This window comes from Phyllostomus hastatus, unplaced genomic scaffold, assembly GCF_019186645.2.
Source record: "Phyllostomus hastatus isolate PE091 unplaced genomic scaffold, TTU_PhHast_1.1 phas_contig_198, whole genome shotgun sequence".
In the NCBI taxonomy this organism is placed as follows: Eukaryota; Metazoa; Chordata; class Mammalia; order Chiroptera; family Phyllostomidae; genus Phyllostomus; species Phyllostomus hastatus.
Genome location: NW_025333715.1, coordinates 2,282,893 through 2,298,148, shown reverse-complemented (window position 1 = coordinate 2,298,148; position 15,256 = coordinate 2,282,893). Strand labels below are relative to the sequence as shown.

The 15,256-nt window shown below is 50.1% G+C and overlaps 1 protein-coding gene across 2 annotated transcripts in view; it reads left to right on the top strand.

The window, feature by feature from the left end:
- Positions 1-970: 970 nt before the first annotated feature.
- Positions 971-15,256, top strand: part of ATXN10 (ataxin 10) — a 122,990-nt gene continuing 108,704 nt past the window's right edge. Inside the window, exon 1 of one of the 2 annotated variants that reach the window (XM_045834853.1) lies at positions 971-1,313. In XM_045834853.1, coding sequence (XP_045690809.1) covers positions 1,198-1,313 — 116 coding nt within the window. In that variant the 5' untranslated portion in view covers positions 971-1,197. The remainder of the gene's footprint in view (positions 1,314-15,256) is intronic. The other variant, XM_045834854.1, reaches the window with a different exon arrangement.

Genomic DNA, 15,256 nt, shown 5'->3' with positions numbered 1-15,256 from the left:
GATCAGGGGGCACGGAGGGAAAAACGGCAGCGTGGCCAGCGCCCTCCAGGGCCTCGTCCGATTTCTGAGAAGAAAGCCAGTGTGCACGCTGCTGCTGTGGAGCTCGGGCCCTCGGCTTCCGGCTGCGCCCGGAGCCCTGAGGCGCTGGGGCGGCGCTCTCAACCCGGGTGACTGCCGCCCTCGGGCACCGGGCTCGCCGGGTCCCAGGCTCCGGGCTGGTGGCGGCCGCGCTGGGTTCCGGCGGGTCGGGTCGGCGCCGGTCGCTTCAGCTGCGCGAGCCTGGTCGTCGGGCCTTCTCCTCAGACGGCGCCTCTGCCCGGCTCCCCGCCCCTGCCCCCACCCCCACCCCCACCTGCCCTCTCAGGTGAACCCGCCCGGCACCCCCGCCCCCTCAGGTGAACCCACCCGGCACCCCCCACCCCCTCAGGCGAACCCACCCGGCACCCCCCGCCCCCTCAGGCGAACCCACCCGGCACCCCCGCCCCCTCAGGTGAACCCACCCGGCACCCCCGCCCCCTGAGGTGAACCCACCCGGCACCCCTGCCCCCTCAGGCGAACCCACCCGGCACCCCTGCCCCCTCAGGTGAACCCGTGCGGCACCCCCGCCCCCTCAGGCGAACCCGTGCGGCACCCCCGCCCCCTCAGGTGAACCCGTCCGGCATCCCTTCTGCCTCAGGTGAACCTGGCTCGTAGCCCTGCCCCCACCCCTCAGGTGAACCTGGTCCGGGACAGCGCCCCGTCAGGGGAACCCGTCCAGCAACCCTGCCCCCTCAGGCGAACCTGTCCCATAGCTCTCCCCCTCAGGCGAACCCGTGCGGCACCCCCGCCCCCTCAGGCGAACCCGCGCGGCACCCCCGCCCCCTCAGGTGAACCCGGCCCCGTACCCTCCCCTCAGGGTGAACCTTGCACCCAGGCTCCCGCCGCTCAGACCCGACCTCCTCCCGGCGTCCCTCCCGCGGCCCTCCGCCCGCGCCCCCTCCCCTCCGGCCACGTTTCCGCTCGCGCCGCGGCCCCTCGGGCGGCACTTCCGCCTGCGGCCCGGGGCGACCCCAGCGCGACCCTCGAGCTCTCGTGCGAGGCCGCGGAGCGCGGAGCCCGGGTCCCGAGGCGCCGGGCGCTCCTCCCCCAACGCTCCCCCTCCCGCCGCGGCTCGTCCGGCCGCCGCCGCCTCTCGCCGTCAAGCGCGGCGTCGGCAAGATGGCGGCGCCCAGGCCGCCGCCCGCCCGGCTGTCCGGCATCATGGTGCCCGCGCCCATCCAGGACCTGGAGGCCCTCCGCGCGCTGACGGCGCTCTTCAAGGAGCAGCGGAATCGGTAACGGCCGCGCGGCGCCAGCGTGCGGGCCGCGGGGGGCGGGGGGCGGGGGCGGAGGTCCCTGCGGCCGGCCCGGGGGCCGGGGCCGCCCCGCCGCGGCCCGCCTCCTCCCGCGTCGGCCCCCCGAGGTGCCCGCGGGCCGCCGGCACGTGCTCCCCGCCCGGCGCGCAGCGGGGCGGACGCGGGGGCGCCGTGGGCAGCGAGCCCCTCGCCTCCGTCGGCCGCTTCAGTCAGTGGAGCCGGAGCCGAGGGCGCCGCAGTCAGGGCGCCCCGTCCGGCGGGGCCCGGGGGCCACAGGCGCGCGGCGGGGGTGGGAGCGCCGGTGCCCGGAGGGGGGCGCGGTCCGCGGCGACAGCCGGGTGGGAAGGTGCCCGCGGCCTGTGGGCCCCCCCCCGCCGGGCGGTGAAGCCCCCGCCGCCCCGTCGGGAGACGCGGACACGACGCGGAACGTCGCTGTCGGCCGCACGGACGAGGAGGAGGAGGAGGAGGAGGACGAGGAGGAGGAGGAGGAGCAGCGCGGGGAGGAAAGCGCGGGAAGCCGCCCGTGCGCGGGGCCCTGGGCCCTGCCGGCCGGGGGTCGCCCTGGTCCCCCGGCGGGCCGTTCCGGGCACCGAGGGAGACGCTGCAGAGTCAACCCCTGGCTCCCGGACCCGCCACGCGGCACCGAGCACACGCGGCTGCTGTCGTCGCGCGTGGGACGCCCTGCGCTGGGAGGCCCGGGCCCAGGCCGCCCGCGGACAGCCCCGCAGCCCCGCAGCCCCGCGCGCGCGTCTCGGAAGAGCAGGGAGAGCGCAGAAGGCGGGGGCCCCTGGGGGCCCTCCCGCCGGGCCCCGAGTCTGCCGAGAGGGGCGCTGTGGGACCAGGCTGCCCGGAGCCGCGGTGGCTCCTGCCCGGCACGTGGGCCCCGCGAGGGGCCCCGCGAAGGGCCCCCGCCGCTACTCGCTGCTCGCCGGGAGACGCGTTCTTGCCTAGGGCCGGAGGGCGCAGAGGGGAACGTGAAATGATGTATTTTTTCACGCGTGTTAGGGGAATTGTGTAAGCAGACGGCAGTGGGCGCGTTTAGACCAGAAGCGGTGACGGCGGCGCACGGCCTGGTGGATGCGCGGGTCGGGGAGCCCCTGGGCCGGGAAGGGCCGGGGCCGCGCGGCTGCCGGAGGAGAGGGCTGGTCGGGAAGGAAGCGCCGGCGGTGCAGGCGGACCCCGGGTGCCGACCCCGCAGGTTCCTGCGAGGGGCACGTGGGGTAACCCGGCGCCTGGTGCGGAGGCGGCTTTCCCGCCTCGGGTCCCTTTCTGTGACCTGCAGGATGGAGCTCAAGACCCGGGCCGGTTCACCAGGCCTTTCCTTGCTCTTCTCCTGTGTGTGGCGGGGGGGCGGGGGGTGGTTACAGGGGACCCGGGGACGGTGCTCTCCAGGGAGGGAAACGGGAAGGTCTGCACATTGCAGACAGTGGCCTGGCTGCCCTTGCGGGGGATAAATGAGACGGCGAGGCGGGAGGGGGGGGGGGCTTTTAAGAAGCTGATGCACGCCCTGGCTGGCGGAGCTCAGTGGATTGAGCACGGGCTGCGAACCAAAGCATCGCAGGTTCGATTCCCAGTCAGGGCACATGCCTGCCTGGGTTGCAGGCCACGGCCCCCAGCAACCGCACATTGATGTTTCTCTCTGTATCTCTCCCTTTCTCCTTCCCTTCCCTCTCTAAAAATAAATAAATAAAATATTAAAAAAAAAAAAAAAGAGAAGCTGATGCAGAAGCCCAAGTGAAAGAGACAAGTGCCTGAATTAGGATATTGTCTGTGGGGGTGGACAGGATAAATACTGAAAAATATTTACAAGTCATAAGGATTATGGGGAGAATGAGGAAACAAAGTTGCTTCCCACTTTGGCTGGGTCTTCTCTGGAGCCTTGTCCTTGGGCCGGGCGGGGTCTGGAGACCAGGAAGGGTGAACTGATGTGCGCGGCTTGGGGTGGGGATGCAGGCGTGTGGGGAGGCCGAGAGAGAGCCTGTGATGAGCGTTCGTGAGGACGGGCTTCTCTGCGTGTGCTTGGACAATCACTAGTTGCCCCTCAGATCAGAGGGGACTCATGGGGTCCGGACCAGAGCCCAGTTGCTGTGAGAGGATCCCACCAATGCAGATGAACCCAGAGAGGGTGGGTGGAGGTGCCAGGACCTGGGTGGGACAACACCCAGTGCGAAACACTCATAGTGTGAAACAAAATGAGGCCTCAGAGCAGCAAATGGAAAATGCCAGACAAACAAAACATGGACTGATGGAAGTAAGAAAGTAACTTATGGAACCAAAGGTATGCATGTTAGCTGAAACAATGTATTTGGTGGTTCTTCCCCGAGTTCATGCTAGAAAACAAGCTTCGGTCTAGCGGAGTAATAGAAGTGCCACGTAGTGGAAAGAGCAATGACTTGGGAACCAGGTAGACCCGGACAAAAATCCTGGCTTATCTCTCTGGACCTCTTTTTTCCCGTCCTGAAAAAGGGGGTGATACTGCCCATTTTGTGTGATTGTTGTGAGGATCTGTAATGTTAAATGCTTAGCACAGTGTTTTATGCCTATTAGGTGCCATTTATTTAGCACCTGCTGTTAAAAGTAACTGGGCCGTAAGCAACCAAGAACCTGGTGGTGTTGAATCTCCTGCCTTGTAGACAGCAGTGGAAGCTATTTTGTAAAGACGATAGTTCTAATTTGGGGGGGTTCCCAGGAAAGGAATCCCTGGTTCTCATTACAACTTCTAGCCAACCCTCAAGGGAGAGGTAATTCTTATATCTCATTGTAGTGATCTTAGATATGTCCACACATTCTTCGGTACTCTGCCCTTCAAGAGGAAGAGTGTGGGCTGAATTTAGTGATTTGCTTTTATTTATTTATTTTTTTGGAGAGAGGAAGGGAGGAGGACAGGGAGAGTAACATGGATGTGAGAAATATTGATCAGTTGCCTCTTGTACGCGACCTGATCAGGAATTGAACCGGTGGTGACCTTTCACTTTGTGGGATGTGGTCTCCCAACCAACTAAGCCACCCTGGTTAGGGCTTGTGATTTGCTTTTTAATAAGAACACTGCAGAAGTGATAGCGTGTGACTTCTGAGATCAGGTTGTTCATAAGAGGCGCCGCAGCTTTCTCTTTGCCCTCTCCCCGCCTTGTTCTGATGAAGCCAGCCGCCATGCTGTAAGGGGACGCAGGCGTTCCTCTAAGGAGACCCACCTGGTGAGGAATCGAGGCCTCATTCCAGCAGCTGTGGGGTGAATCATTTCGCAGGCGGATCCGGTCTTACCAGGCCCAGCCTTCAGCCCTGTGTGCAGCTGGGGAACCCTGAGCCAGGACCACGCCACTCGGACGCTCCTGACCCTCAGACCTGTGTGGGCCTCTAAATGTTACTGTTGTAATTTGCTGAATTTTGGGGTAATTTATGAAATAGAAGTGGATCATTAATATCTCAATCTAAATTATTCGTGCTCTGTATTAAACCCATAATCTATAACCCACTTCTTGAATAGTATCTGAATCACTTAAATCCATAAAAACTTCTTATAGTCATAAAATACCAGTATTCAGATATTGCTCAACTATTTCTTCTCAGAAGGTAAATCTTCTTTAAACCTCTTTTAAGTTTGTTTTATACCTTTACTTAATATACATATTTGCTTTTTTAACATTTATGTAACAAGTGATTTTTTTCTTGCTGTGCTCTGAGTCTTTGCCAGTCATGTTAAATTCTTTCTGGAACAAAGTAAGATGTAAATATTTTAAAAATTCTGTTTTGGGGCCTTTTCACAGAAGTATTGTTTTTCAACATTTAGTCACTTTTATGATGTATCTCATTATCTTTATGATGTGTCCAGACTGCACCCTGTGTTAAAATGTGGAACCAAGTGAGATTGGTTGTCACACTCTGTACCTCCATTGTCCCTTAAGTAGCCACTAGCTATATGTGGCTATTTGAGTTAATTAGAAATAAGTAATATCAATAATCCTGTTTACTTGCATTAGTCATGTTTTAAGTACTCAATAGCAACGTGCGGCCAGTACTACCTCATTGTATGCAGGCGTAGAATATTTCCATTTCGCAGAAAGTTCTGTTGGATAGTGCTGCTCTATAATTTATTTATATTTCCAAAGAGATTATGTTCTGGTTCTTAAGTATTCAAGAAATCATGTAACACTTGGATACTACTTCCTTATTGGGTTGGCCAAAAAGTTCATTTGGTTTTTTAAGATGGCTCTTAGTAGCTCTTTGTTTTCTTTGATTTCATTTGAAACAGTTTTGTTAGCTTGTATTGTGATGGCTGTCATATCAGTGTGCATTTAAAAAAAAACATCAAAATTGGTGAGTTGTTTTTTTAAAGAATCTTTTTTTTAAGATTTTATTTATTTTTAGAGAGGGAAGGGAACGGGGGAGAGAGAGAGAGAGAGACAGAGAGAGACAGAGACAGAGAGAGACATCAATGTGCAGTTGCTGGGGGCCATGGCCTGCAACCTAGGCATGTGCCCTGACTGGGAATTGAACCTGTGATGCCTGGTTCACAGCCCGAGCTCAATCCACTGAGCTATGCCAGCCAGGGCAAAATTGGTGAGTTTTTGTGCAGCCATTTTAATACTGAAGATGGAAGACAGTACGTGACATTTTTGGCATATTGTGCTCTATTTCAAGAAATGTAAAAATACAACTGAAACGCAAGATAAGATTTGTGCAGTGTTTGGAGAAGGTGCTGTGACTGATCAAATGTGTCAAAGTGGTTTGGGAAGCTCCGTGCTGGATATTTCTTGATGGATGATGATCCACGATCGGATAGACCAATGGAAGTGGATAGCGATCAAATTAAGACATTAATTGAAAACAGTCAATGTTATACCATGTGGGAGATAGCCAATATACTCAAAATATCCAAGTCAATAAAGTTATTGATGAAAACGAAAAACATATCTTTTACTTCACGGAAAAAAACATGTGGACTTTTTGGCCGACCCAATATAAATTCTTCTCATACTGAGGAGTAACTAATAACTCATCGCTCTTCCATCGGTAAGCTTCTTGAATAAAGTGATCATATCACATTTCCTGTGTGCCTAGCATCTGGCATCGAGTATGCCAGAAAATTATAGGTGCTTAACAAATTCTTGTGGACTTGCTTTTATTTTTGTAACTTATTACTCATTGTGCATGCTCGGTCTTTTTCTTCCACACTCTTGTAGATGATACTCTTTTTTTTAAGGCTTTTGTCAGTATGGCTTATTTTTCCTCTTCAATTTGTGTTAAAATTGTTTTTCTGTTTACTTTCAAGGTTTTGTACATCCTATAAAATAGCGCAGATGCTTCCCTCCATACTTTTGATTCCCTTTCCCTTATAAATTATATGTTCTTTTTAAAGAAAGCACTTATTACATTCTACTGTACTGTGTAATTATTTACAGTCGTTTCTTATTCTCTGTCTCCTTCCAGAATGGAAGGCCCTTGAGGGCAGGGATGTTTGGCTTTTTTCATGATTATCCTGTTTGGATAATGCTTCTTGAATTTGATGTTTTTTTTATCAGTTTGGGACAATGTCAGCCAGTATTTTTCCCAGTATCATTGGTCTCCTATTCTTTCCTTTTCTTCTAGAACTCCAGTTACACGTATGTTAAACCATTCATTCTTTTATGTGTCTCATAGGCTCCATTCTGTGGTTTCCATTGTTCACGAGCTTTTGTTTGAAAGTTTCCTGCTACTTTGCTGTAGTTCTCTAATCCTCTTTTCTGCCGTCTCATCTGCTGCCATCTGTGGTGGTCTCAGTTTCAGGTATTGTATTTTTCAGTTACTGTATTGTAGAATTTCTATTTGAGTTTTAAAAAATAGGTTACCCTGTTGAATTCATTTTGTCATTTATTTTCTTGAACATACTGTAGGTAAAGAATGCGCCCGATAGCTTTCTGTTGTCAGACTTTGTCTTTGTGTGTGTAATCATTTGGTCCTGTATTTTTTTATTGAATGCCGAATGCCGTGCATGAAAAATTGAGGCCGTTTCCAGGTAGCTTCTTGTTGCAAATATTTGAAAACTCAAAACCAAAACAATTTAAAAACTATTGTTTTAAAGAAATGGTGGTAGAACAAGTTGACATCTAATTGGAATAAAATGAATCTTGACCCACACCTAGCACCATTTGCAAAACCTTCTTCACCATGGGTTATAGACCTAAACATAAAAACTAAAGCTATAACGTGTTTAGGAGAACATGGGAGAATATCTTTGTGACCTGAGTGTAGACAGACATTTATCTAGGGTGCAACACTAACCATGCAAGAAAAAAACTGACTTTATCAAATTAGATTTTATAAAAATTGAAACTTCTCATCGAAGGAAATGAAGACAAAAGGCAAACCGTAGATGAGAGTATTTGCAATACGTGTATCTGACAAAGGACTTATTTCAGAATATATGAGTTTCTACAACTCGGTAAAAAACGAATTAAAAATTAGGCAAAAAACTTACATGCTTCACAGTATATAAAGGGCCAAGAAATACATGGTAAAGTACTCAACATCCAAGAGACTTCCATCCCATAGACTCTCTAACTTCCAGATCTCCTCCTCCCTGCCCCTGCTTGTGGTAGCAGCCCTGCCCTCCTTGAAAATCAGCGTCGCTACTCCTGCCAGCGCCGAAAGTCCTTTTTCACTTGCTGGTCCACAGTGACCATTCTGTAGGTCCAGCCTAAGGTCCACTGGGTTTCTCCCTGTGGCCCCTGATGCAAGTGTCCCTTGTATTGGATCTAAGACTTAGCCCAGCACAGTCTAGAGTGGCGGGGCTGGGACCCAGACTCTGTAGCTGGGCCACTGGGAGTGAGGAGAAAGGGGCCAGCTTTTCTAGGTTAGGTTTTCTCTGGAGCCTTTGGTTTGCTCTTGAGTGAGAGGTTTGCTGTTTTCCTGGGCTCTCTGCTCCCTGCGTAATACATAGTTTTGCATTTTCCCCTACCTGTTTCCCCCACGGCCCTAGCCCCAGGGCCTCCGTTGGCGATATGTCACGGTGGTGCCGGGGGTTCTGTGTGTCTGTCTGCTCGCTGCACTGGTGGCATCTTGGACCGGGTCCTCACTGAAGCTCTCTTGCCTTCCCCGACACTGGAGGCGCGCACCTCTGTGTGCAGCGCCCACTGAGCACAGCCCTCCTCCTCGGCAGACGCCGGGGAGTCCCTTCTGGCACCGAGTTTTCCACGGTGGCCCTGGTCACCACAGGCGCAGGCAGCCGCAGTCCCCCGTCATCCCGCAGAGCTGACGTGCAGGTGGCCTCTGCTTGTGCAGAGCAGGCCTTGCTCTTCGGTTTTAGACCTGATTAGAGCTGAGCATTTCCATTCTGTGTTTGGTGCATGGAGATACTTATCATCTTGTTTTAAAGGCGACATATTTATAGGTCAAAGTAAGCGTGATTGCATTATTTGGAACGGAAGGGAGATGTTTGGAGTGTGAACGCCTTTCTCACGGCACTTTTTACTTCATCATGAAATGGCTTGTTACTGTCTCCCCCACTGCATCACTGCGACCGTCCAGGGCTGGGACCGCCTTCCCGACGGTGTTTCCTAGCACAGGCCCGCGTGGGGGCTGAACACGTGCTGGACTGAGGGGAGCAGCGGGGAGTTGTTCTTTCATTTACTTCATCTCACGAATGCCGAGTGCTGTGCTGTGTTTAGTGCTGCAGGTATACTGGATTCAGTACAAGTAACTGAGCTCACTTTGAACCACCCAAACAGGAATAGCTCAAATGCCGTGATACTAAATTTATAAATATAAACATCTCATGCCTTAATTCCTTCGCTCATACACACTCCTAATTTGCCCTGAAGATTTAATTACCATTCCACCTCCTACCGAAAGTCTTTTTAACCTTCCAGGTGCCCCTGCCCTGCGCTCCCTGTGGTACTCTGTGCTTCTTTCCCAAAGAGCTTTATTTAGAGCCTTCTCGTCACTTAGTCACCTCCAGGTCCCACTAGGTGGGAGTGGCCGAAGCCAGGGTTCTCATTACTGACCCCTGCCCACCCTAAGACCCAGCACAGAATGAGCACTTTGTAGCATGTTATTATTTACTTAAGTGTTTGATTTTCTTGAGTCGTTGGATATACAGTGAGAGTGTAGAAGAAAGACTCGACTGAAGAAAGTACAGAAAAATGACCAGATATGACGATGAGTATGATTTCAAGAGGGAAAAAGGTCTCGGGATTGCGACCTGCTCGTGCAGGCGTGTTGGCTGACGTTCACGAAGGGAGTGGACGGAACCCCTCAGGGGTCAGCGAGCCGCAGAGCTCAGAAGCAACCCGGCCGTCCGTGTGTGTGCACAGTCACCAGGCTCCCCCGGGCGTGACCGCGCCTCTGGCCAGCGGGAGTCTTCGGATGCACCAAAAACAAAACAAAAAACGAAACAAAACAAAAAACCAAAAAACCCTCCACATGAATCGTCAGCCTAGCTGAGGATGCCATATCATCTTGACTCACCCATGATTCAGGTCAGCTTTGTTGAGAGAGAACATCAATTAAGTTACACTATAAAAAGAACTTTTTAGAATGATGACAGTTTCCTTTATTTTTATCTGTGCCATGAGCTGGAAGACTGCATGGAACTATTTGGTAAGGTGTTCTGACTCAACTTGAAAATACAGATGTGGTCAGTGTGAGCCACCCCTCACATTCAATTATCTTAAATGGACAAAGTAGACAGGAAAGAGAGCCAGCAAATCAAAATAAATAAGGTTAGAATTGTGACCAGTAGTACCCTCAGAGGAGAGTTGCTCAGCTCTTTCATTCTTCCAGTCTTTTGTAGTGGTCCTTGGGCCCAAGGGTGTGGTCACTGGACTGTGGGCAGGGACACTCACTCAAAGGCACAGGAACCCTGGGACCAACTCTAGGCTGAGTCACCTCTGCGAAGGCCGCAAGCCTGGAGAAGGCACATTAGCATTGAGAAGACGGTTTGAAAGCAAGCGATGCTCATTATAGCCATTGACTTTATTTATACATGTAGTGTTTGGAAGAGTGCTGGGCATGTAATAAGCCCAATTTAAGTGTCAGTGCCTTGTCATCATTGAGGACATCATAAAGCTTTATCAAACGTTATTTAAAAAACTGAAGCGGTAAGATACGCCATTACGCGATAGGGATCCTCAGAGCACAGATGTCAGTTCTCCCCAAACTGAGCTGTTGTTTCAGTGACGTTCAAAGTAAAAACCGTCTCAACAGAATTTTTGTTAGGTACTCACAAGTTTTCTTTCTGTTTTTTCCTTTTTAAAACTTTTCAGTTACAGTTTACATTCAGTATTATTTTGTAGAGTTTCGGGTATACAGCCTATGGTCAGACAATCATATACTTTCCAGAGTGGCCCCCCCGCTGTTCCAGCATCTACACGGTACCACACGGAGTTATCACAGTGACACTGACGGTGTTCCCTGTGCTCTGCTTTACATTCCCGTGACTATTTTGTAACAACTAATTTGTACTTCTTAATTCCTTCACCTTTTTCACCCAGTCCCTCAGCCCCCTCTTCCCTCTGGCAACCATCCATCTGTGTCTATGAGTCTGTCTCAATGTTGTTTGCTTATTTTGTTCTTTAGATTAAACACATAAATGAAACCATGTGGTATTTATCTTTCTGTGACTGACTTATTTCACTTAGCATAATTCCCTCTAGGTCCATCCATGCTGTTGCAAACGTAAGATTTCATTCTTTTTTATGGCCAAGTAATACTCCACTGCATACAAGTACCACCGCTTTTTTATCCACTTGTTTATTGATGGGCATTTGGGTTGTTTCCATATCTTAGCTATTGTGCATAAATTCTTAAAAATTAGTGTTTTGGGTTTCTTCAGATATATACCCAGAAGAGGAATCTTTGGGTCATAAGGCAGTTCCATTTTTTGTTTTTTGAGGTAATTCCATACTGTTTTCCACAGCGGCTGCGCCGGCCTGCATTTCTACCAACAGTGCACAGTGGTTCCCATTTTTCCATGTCCTCGACAACACGTGTGTGGGGATTTACTGGTGGTGGTCATTCTGAGCGGTGTGAGGCGATGTCTCACGGTCGTTTTAGTTTGAATCCCTCTGATGATTAGAGATGCTGAGAATCTTGTCATGTGTCTGTTGGCCATCTGTATGTCCCCTTTGGTTAAATGTCTATTCAGGTCCTCTGCCTACTTTTTAATTAGAATTTTGTGTGTGTGTGTGTGTTGAGTTGTATGAACTCTTTATAAATTTTGGATATTTAACCCCTTATCAGATGTACCATTGGCAAATGTCTTCTTCCATTCAGTGGGTTGTCTTTTAATCTTGCTGATGGTTTCCTTTGCTGTGCAAAATACTTTTTAGCTTGATGTCGTCTGATTTGTTTATTTTTTTCTTTTGTTTTCCTTGCCTGAAGAGATACATGAGAAAAAAAATACTGCTAAGAGAGGTGTCAGAGAGTTTACTGTCTGTGTTTTCCTTTAGGAGTTTTATGGTTTTTGAGTCTTTCATTTGTCTTTAATCCATTTTGAGTTTATTCTGGTAAGAAGGTAGTCTAGTTTCATTTGTTTTTGCGTGTATCTAATTTTCCCAACACCATTATTGAAAAAATTATCTTTACACCATTTATGTTCTTGCCTCCTTTGTCATATATGAATTGACCATGTAGGCATGGGTTTATTTCTGGGCTCTCTGTTCTGTTCCATTGATCTATGTGTCTGTTCTTACACCAGTACCAGGCTGTCTTGATTACTGTAGCCTTGTAGTACAGTTTGATATCAGGTAGCATGAAACCTCCTTTTTTCTCAAGATTGCTGTGGCCTTGGGGTCTTTTGTGGTTCCATATAACTTTTTGGATTACTCGTTCTGGTTCTGTGGAAATCACCATTGGTACTTTGATAGGAGTTGTGTTGACTCTGTAGATTGCTTTGGGTAGTATGGACATTTTAATAACATTAATTCTTTCTGTCCACAAGCACAGTATATGCTTCCATTTATTTGTGTTTTCAGTTTCTTTCTTCAGTATCTTATGATTTTCCAAATACAGATTTTTGTACCTCCTTGGTTAATTTTATTCCCAGGTATTTTATTTCATTTTTTTTTAATGCAATGTAAATGGGATTTTTTGAAGCTATCCTTTCCAATACTTCATTATTGTCGTATAAAAGTGAAACAGACTTCTGAATATTTATTTATTTTAAAGATTTGATTTACTTATTTTTAGAGAGAGGGAGGGAGGGAGAAAGAGAGGAAGAGAAACATTAATGTGTGGTTGCCTCTCGAGCACCCCTAACTGAGGATCTGGCCCACAACCCAGGCACGTGCCCTGACTAGGATTTGAACCAGCGACCCTTTGGTTTGCAGGCCAGCACTCAATCCACTGAACTGCACTAGCTGTGACTGAACATTTATTTTTTTAAATATATTTTTAAATTTTTTATTTATTGATTTTGAGAGAGAGAGCGAAAACAAGACAGACAGACAGGCATTGATTTGTTGTTCCACTTATTTATTCATTCTTTGGTTGATTTTTGTTTGTGCCCTGATGTGGGGTCAAATCTGCGGTCTTGGTTTATTGGGATGATGCTCCAACCAACTGAGCTAGCTGCCTGGCCAGGGTTCAATCTTTATTTTGTACCCTGCTACTGTACTGAATTCTTTGATCAGTTCTAGTAGTTTTTTGGTGGAATCTCTAGGGTTCTCTACATACAATAGCATATCATCTTCCAATAATAACAGTCTTACTTCTTCCTTTCCAGTTTGGATGCCTTTTATTTCTTCTTGTCTGTTCACTGTGGCTGGGGCTTCCAGCACCGTGCTGAGCAGCAGTGGTGAAAACGGACATCCCTGTCTTGTTCCCGGCCTCAAGGGAAATGCACAAGCTGATTTCCTAATTTCCGTGGGGAGCTCCCAGGTTTTCTGGTATTGCCTGGCCGCCTGCCTTAAGGCCTCATGTGGATCCTTTTCTGATTTTTCGGCGTCACAACCTTTCCCACGTGCCCTCAGGAAAATTTTTTACCCTCAGCTTATCTGCAAATCCCCTTCCCCTTGATCTAAGTGAAGCAGACCCATGTTGGAGGACGTGCCTTTCCCAGAATGTCTTCTGAGCGGGAGGCTGTTGCCGCCCACAGCCAGTGCGCTGCGGGGCCCGAGGCGCGGCAGGTGTGCTGCTCGTGCGTGGTCCTGCCACGCTCGTGCTCCCTCCTGCAGGGCCCCCCAGCTTTTCAGGTCCCGGCCGCAGAGTGGACCACACATACGGTCTCTTCTGCTGGTGAGAGAGAGAGGCCTGTGGGCCGCTCACCTTATTTCTGGAAGAAATTTAGCTCCAGTTCGCCGTTAACTCTGCATTTCTTCTGTCTTGAACCTCAGTTATTTCCGTGTTTGCGTGGGTTAGCCTTTCAGTGCGCTGCTGGCCTTTTCTCTCCTTGACTTTGCTTCAGCGAGCGCGACACTCCCTGCCTTCACCCACTCGTTGCCGAGTGCTACCCGGGCCTCGTTAACTGTGGCTGCATTCCCTCCCGTCTGCACGTGTCCCCCTCTGGGCCTCCTCCTGCAACGAGCCTGTGGCCGCGCCAGGTACCTCTGGGATCTCTGGGCCGCGCTGGAAGAAGAAGAGTTGCCTTGGCCACCCATTAGATACACAGACACTAACAAAAACCGATGAGCTCCGCATGGGGCCCACAGGCCCACGGGCCGGACACCTGGGAACAGCCCGTTGGCCCCCCACTTCCTGTGTGCTGCCCCTCTTGCTCCTCACCTTCACGTTTCCCTTCTTCATCCGGTGTAGATCCGTGGTCTTCCGCTGAAGAATGGTCTGCACATCTTTCAGTGCTTGAGGGAAACAGAGTTTTGCGACACGGGGAAGCGACATGAACTTCAGGTTTCAGTGTCCAGGAAAGAGTTTCATTAGGACAGGACGTTCCTTCAGGTGCCGCCTGAGGCTGCTGTTGGTTGGTGTTACAGCCGCAGGGGCCAGAGGGTGGAGCCTGGGCTCCCGGCTGACTTAGGTAAGCTCGGGCTTCGGGGACAGCCGGGTCGTCCTGGGTGTGACAGGAGAGGGGGAAGGAGGTGACGGAGGAGAGTTTTGAGGTCTGCAGAGATGAATTTCAGTGTGTCGCCCTAGGCTGTTTCTGGCAGGAGCTAGAAATGCTGTCTGTTTTTCCTCTATCAGCCCAGTCAGATCAGCAGGCAGGGCTTATGGTTTTAAGTAACAACCAGTGATTGTTACTTTAATCTCTGAACTCGTGTGTATTTTAATAGTTTTTCTTAGTGACAGTGGTTGAACTACTGTAAACCACACATGCCAGTTTTTAATTAAATCTACGGTATTAGAATAAATCTTTTAACAAGTAGGAAGGCCTTAGCCGTGGCCTCGCAGTGACTAGCACTTGGCCCCCCCTCGGCGGAGTCGCGGCGGACGGACGCCCGGGCGGCGTGTGCGCGCACAGTGTGTCAGGCCGCTCTGCCCCGCCGCACGAGATCATGGGCAGTTTTCTATCATTTCACTCGAACAGGACTTGCCAAGATCAGACCTGCGGATCTGTTCGAACTTGAAGGAGATGAAATTCTACCTTTTGTGTAATTCAAAGGCTTTTTTTAAGCCTTTTTTTTGTGTGTAATGTAACATTTCATTTATATGTTGTCTTCAGGGTATGCATTCCTATCTAACAGGAATGTCTAACGGTTGAATTTTAATTGTCCTCTTAAGTACTTTCTGCCTCCTGTGAATGAAGTAGCTAAGCTTTTTCAAGTCCTTGTGAATATTTTGTGTTAGTTTGGTTAAAGCAGAAGTGACAGCAACTTTTATTATTAATAACATTTGTAATATAGGAGCAGTCGGCTGATCTTTACCAGCTATGTCAGTGTCGTTAATCATTACACATGTTAGCTGTGCTGCCTTGACAGGGAACTCAGAATCTGTAGACGGGGCACATTACGACTGCTTTGGATCTATAATGCCAAAGGAGCTTTCTTTCAAGGCTA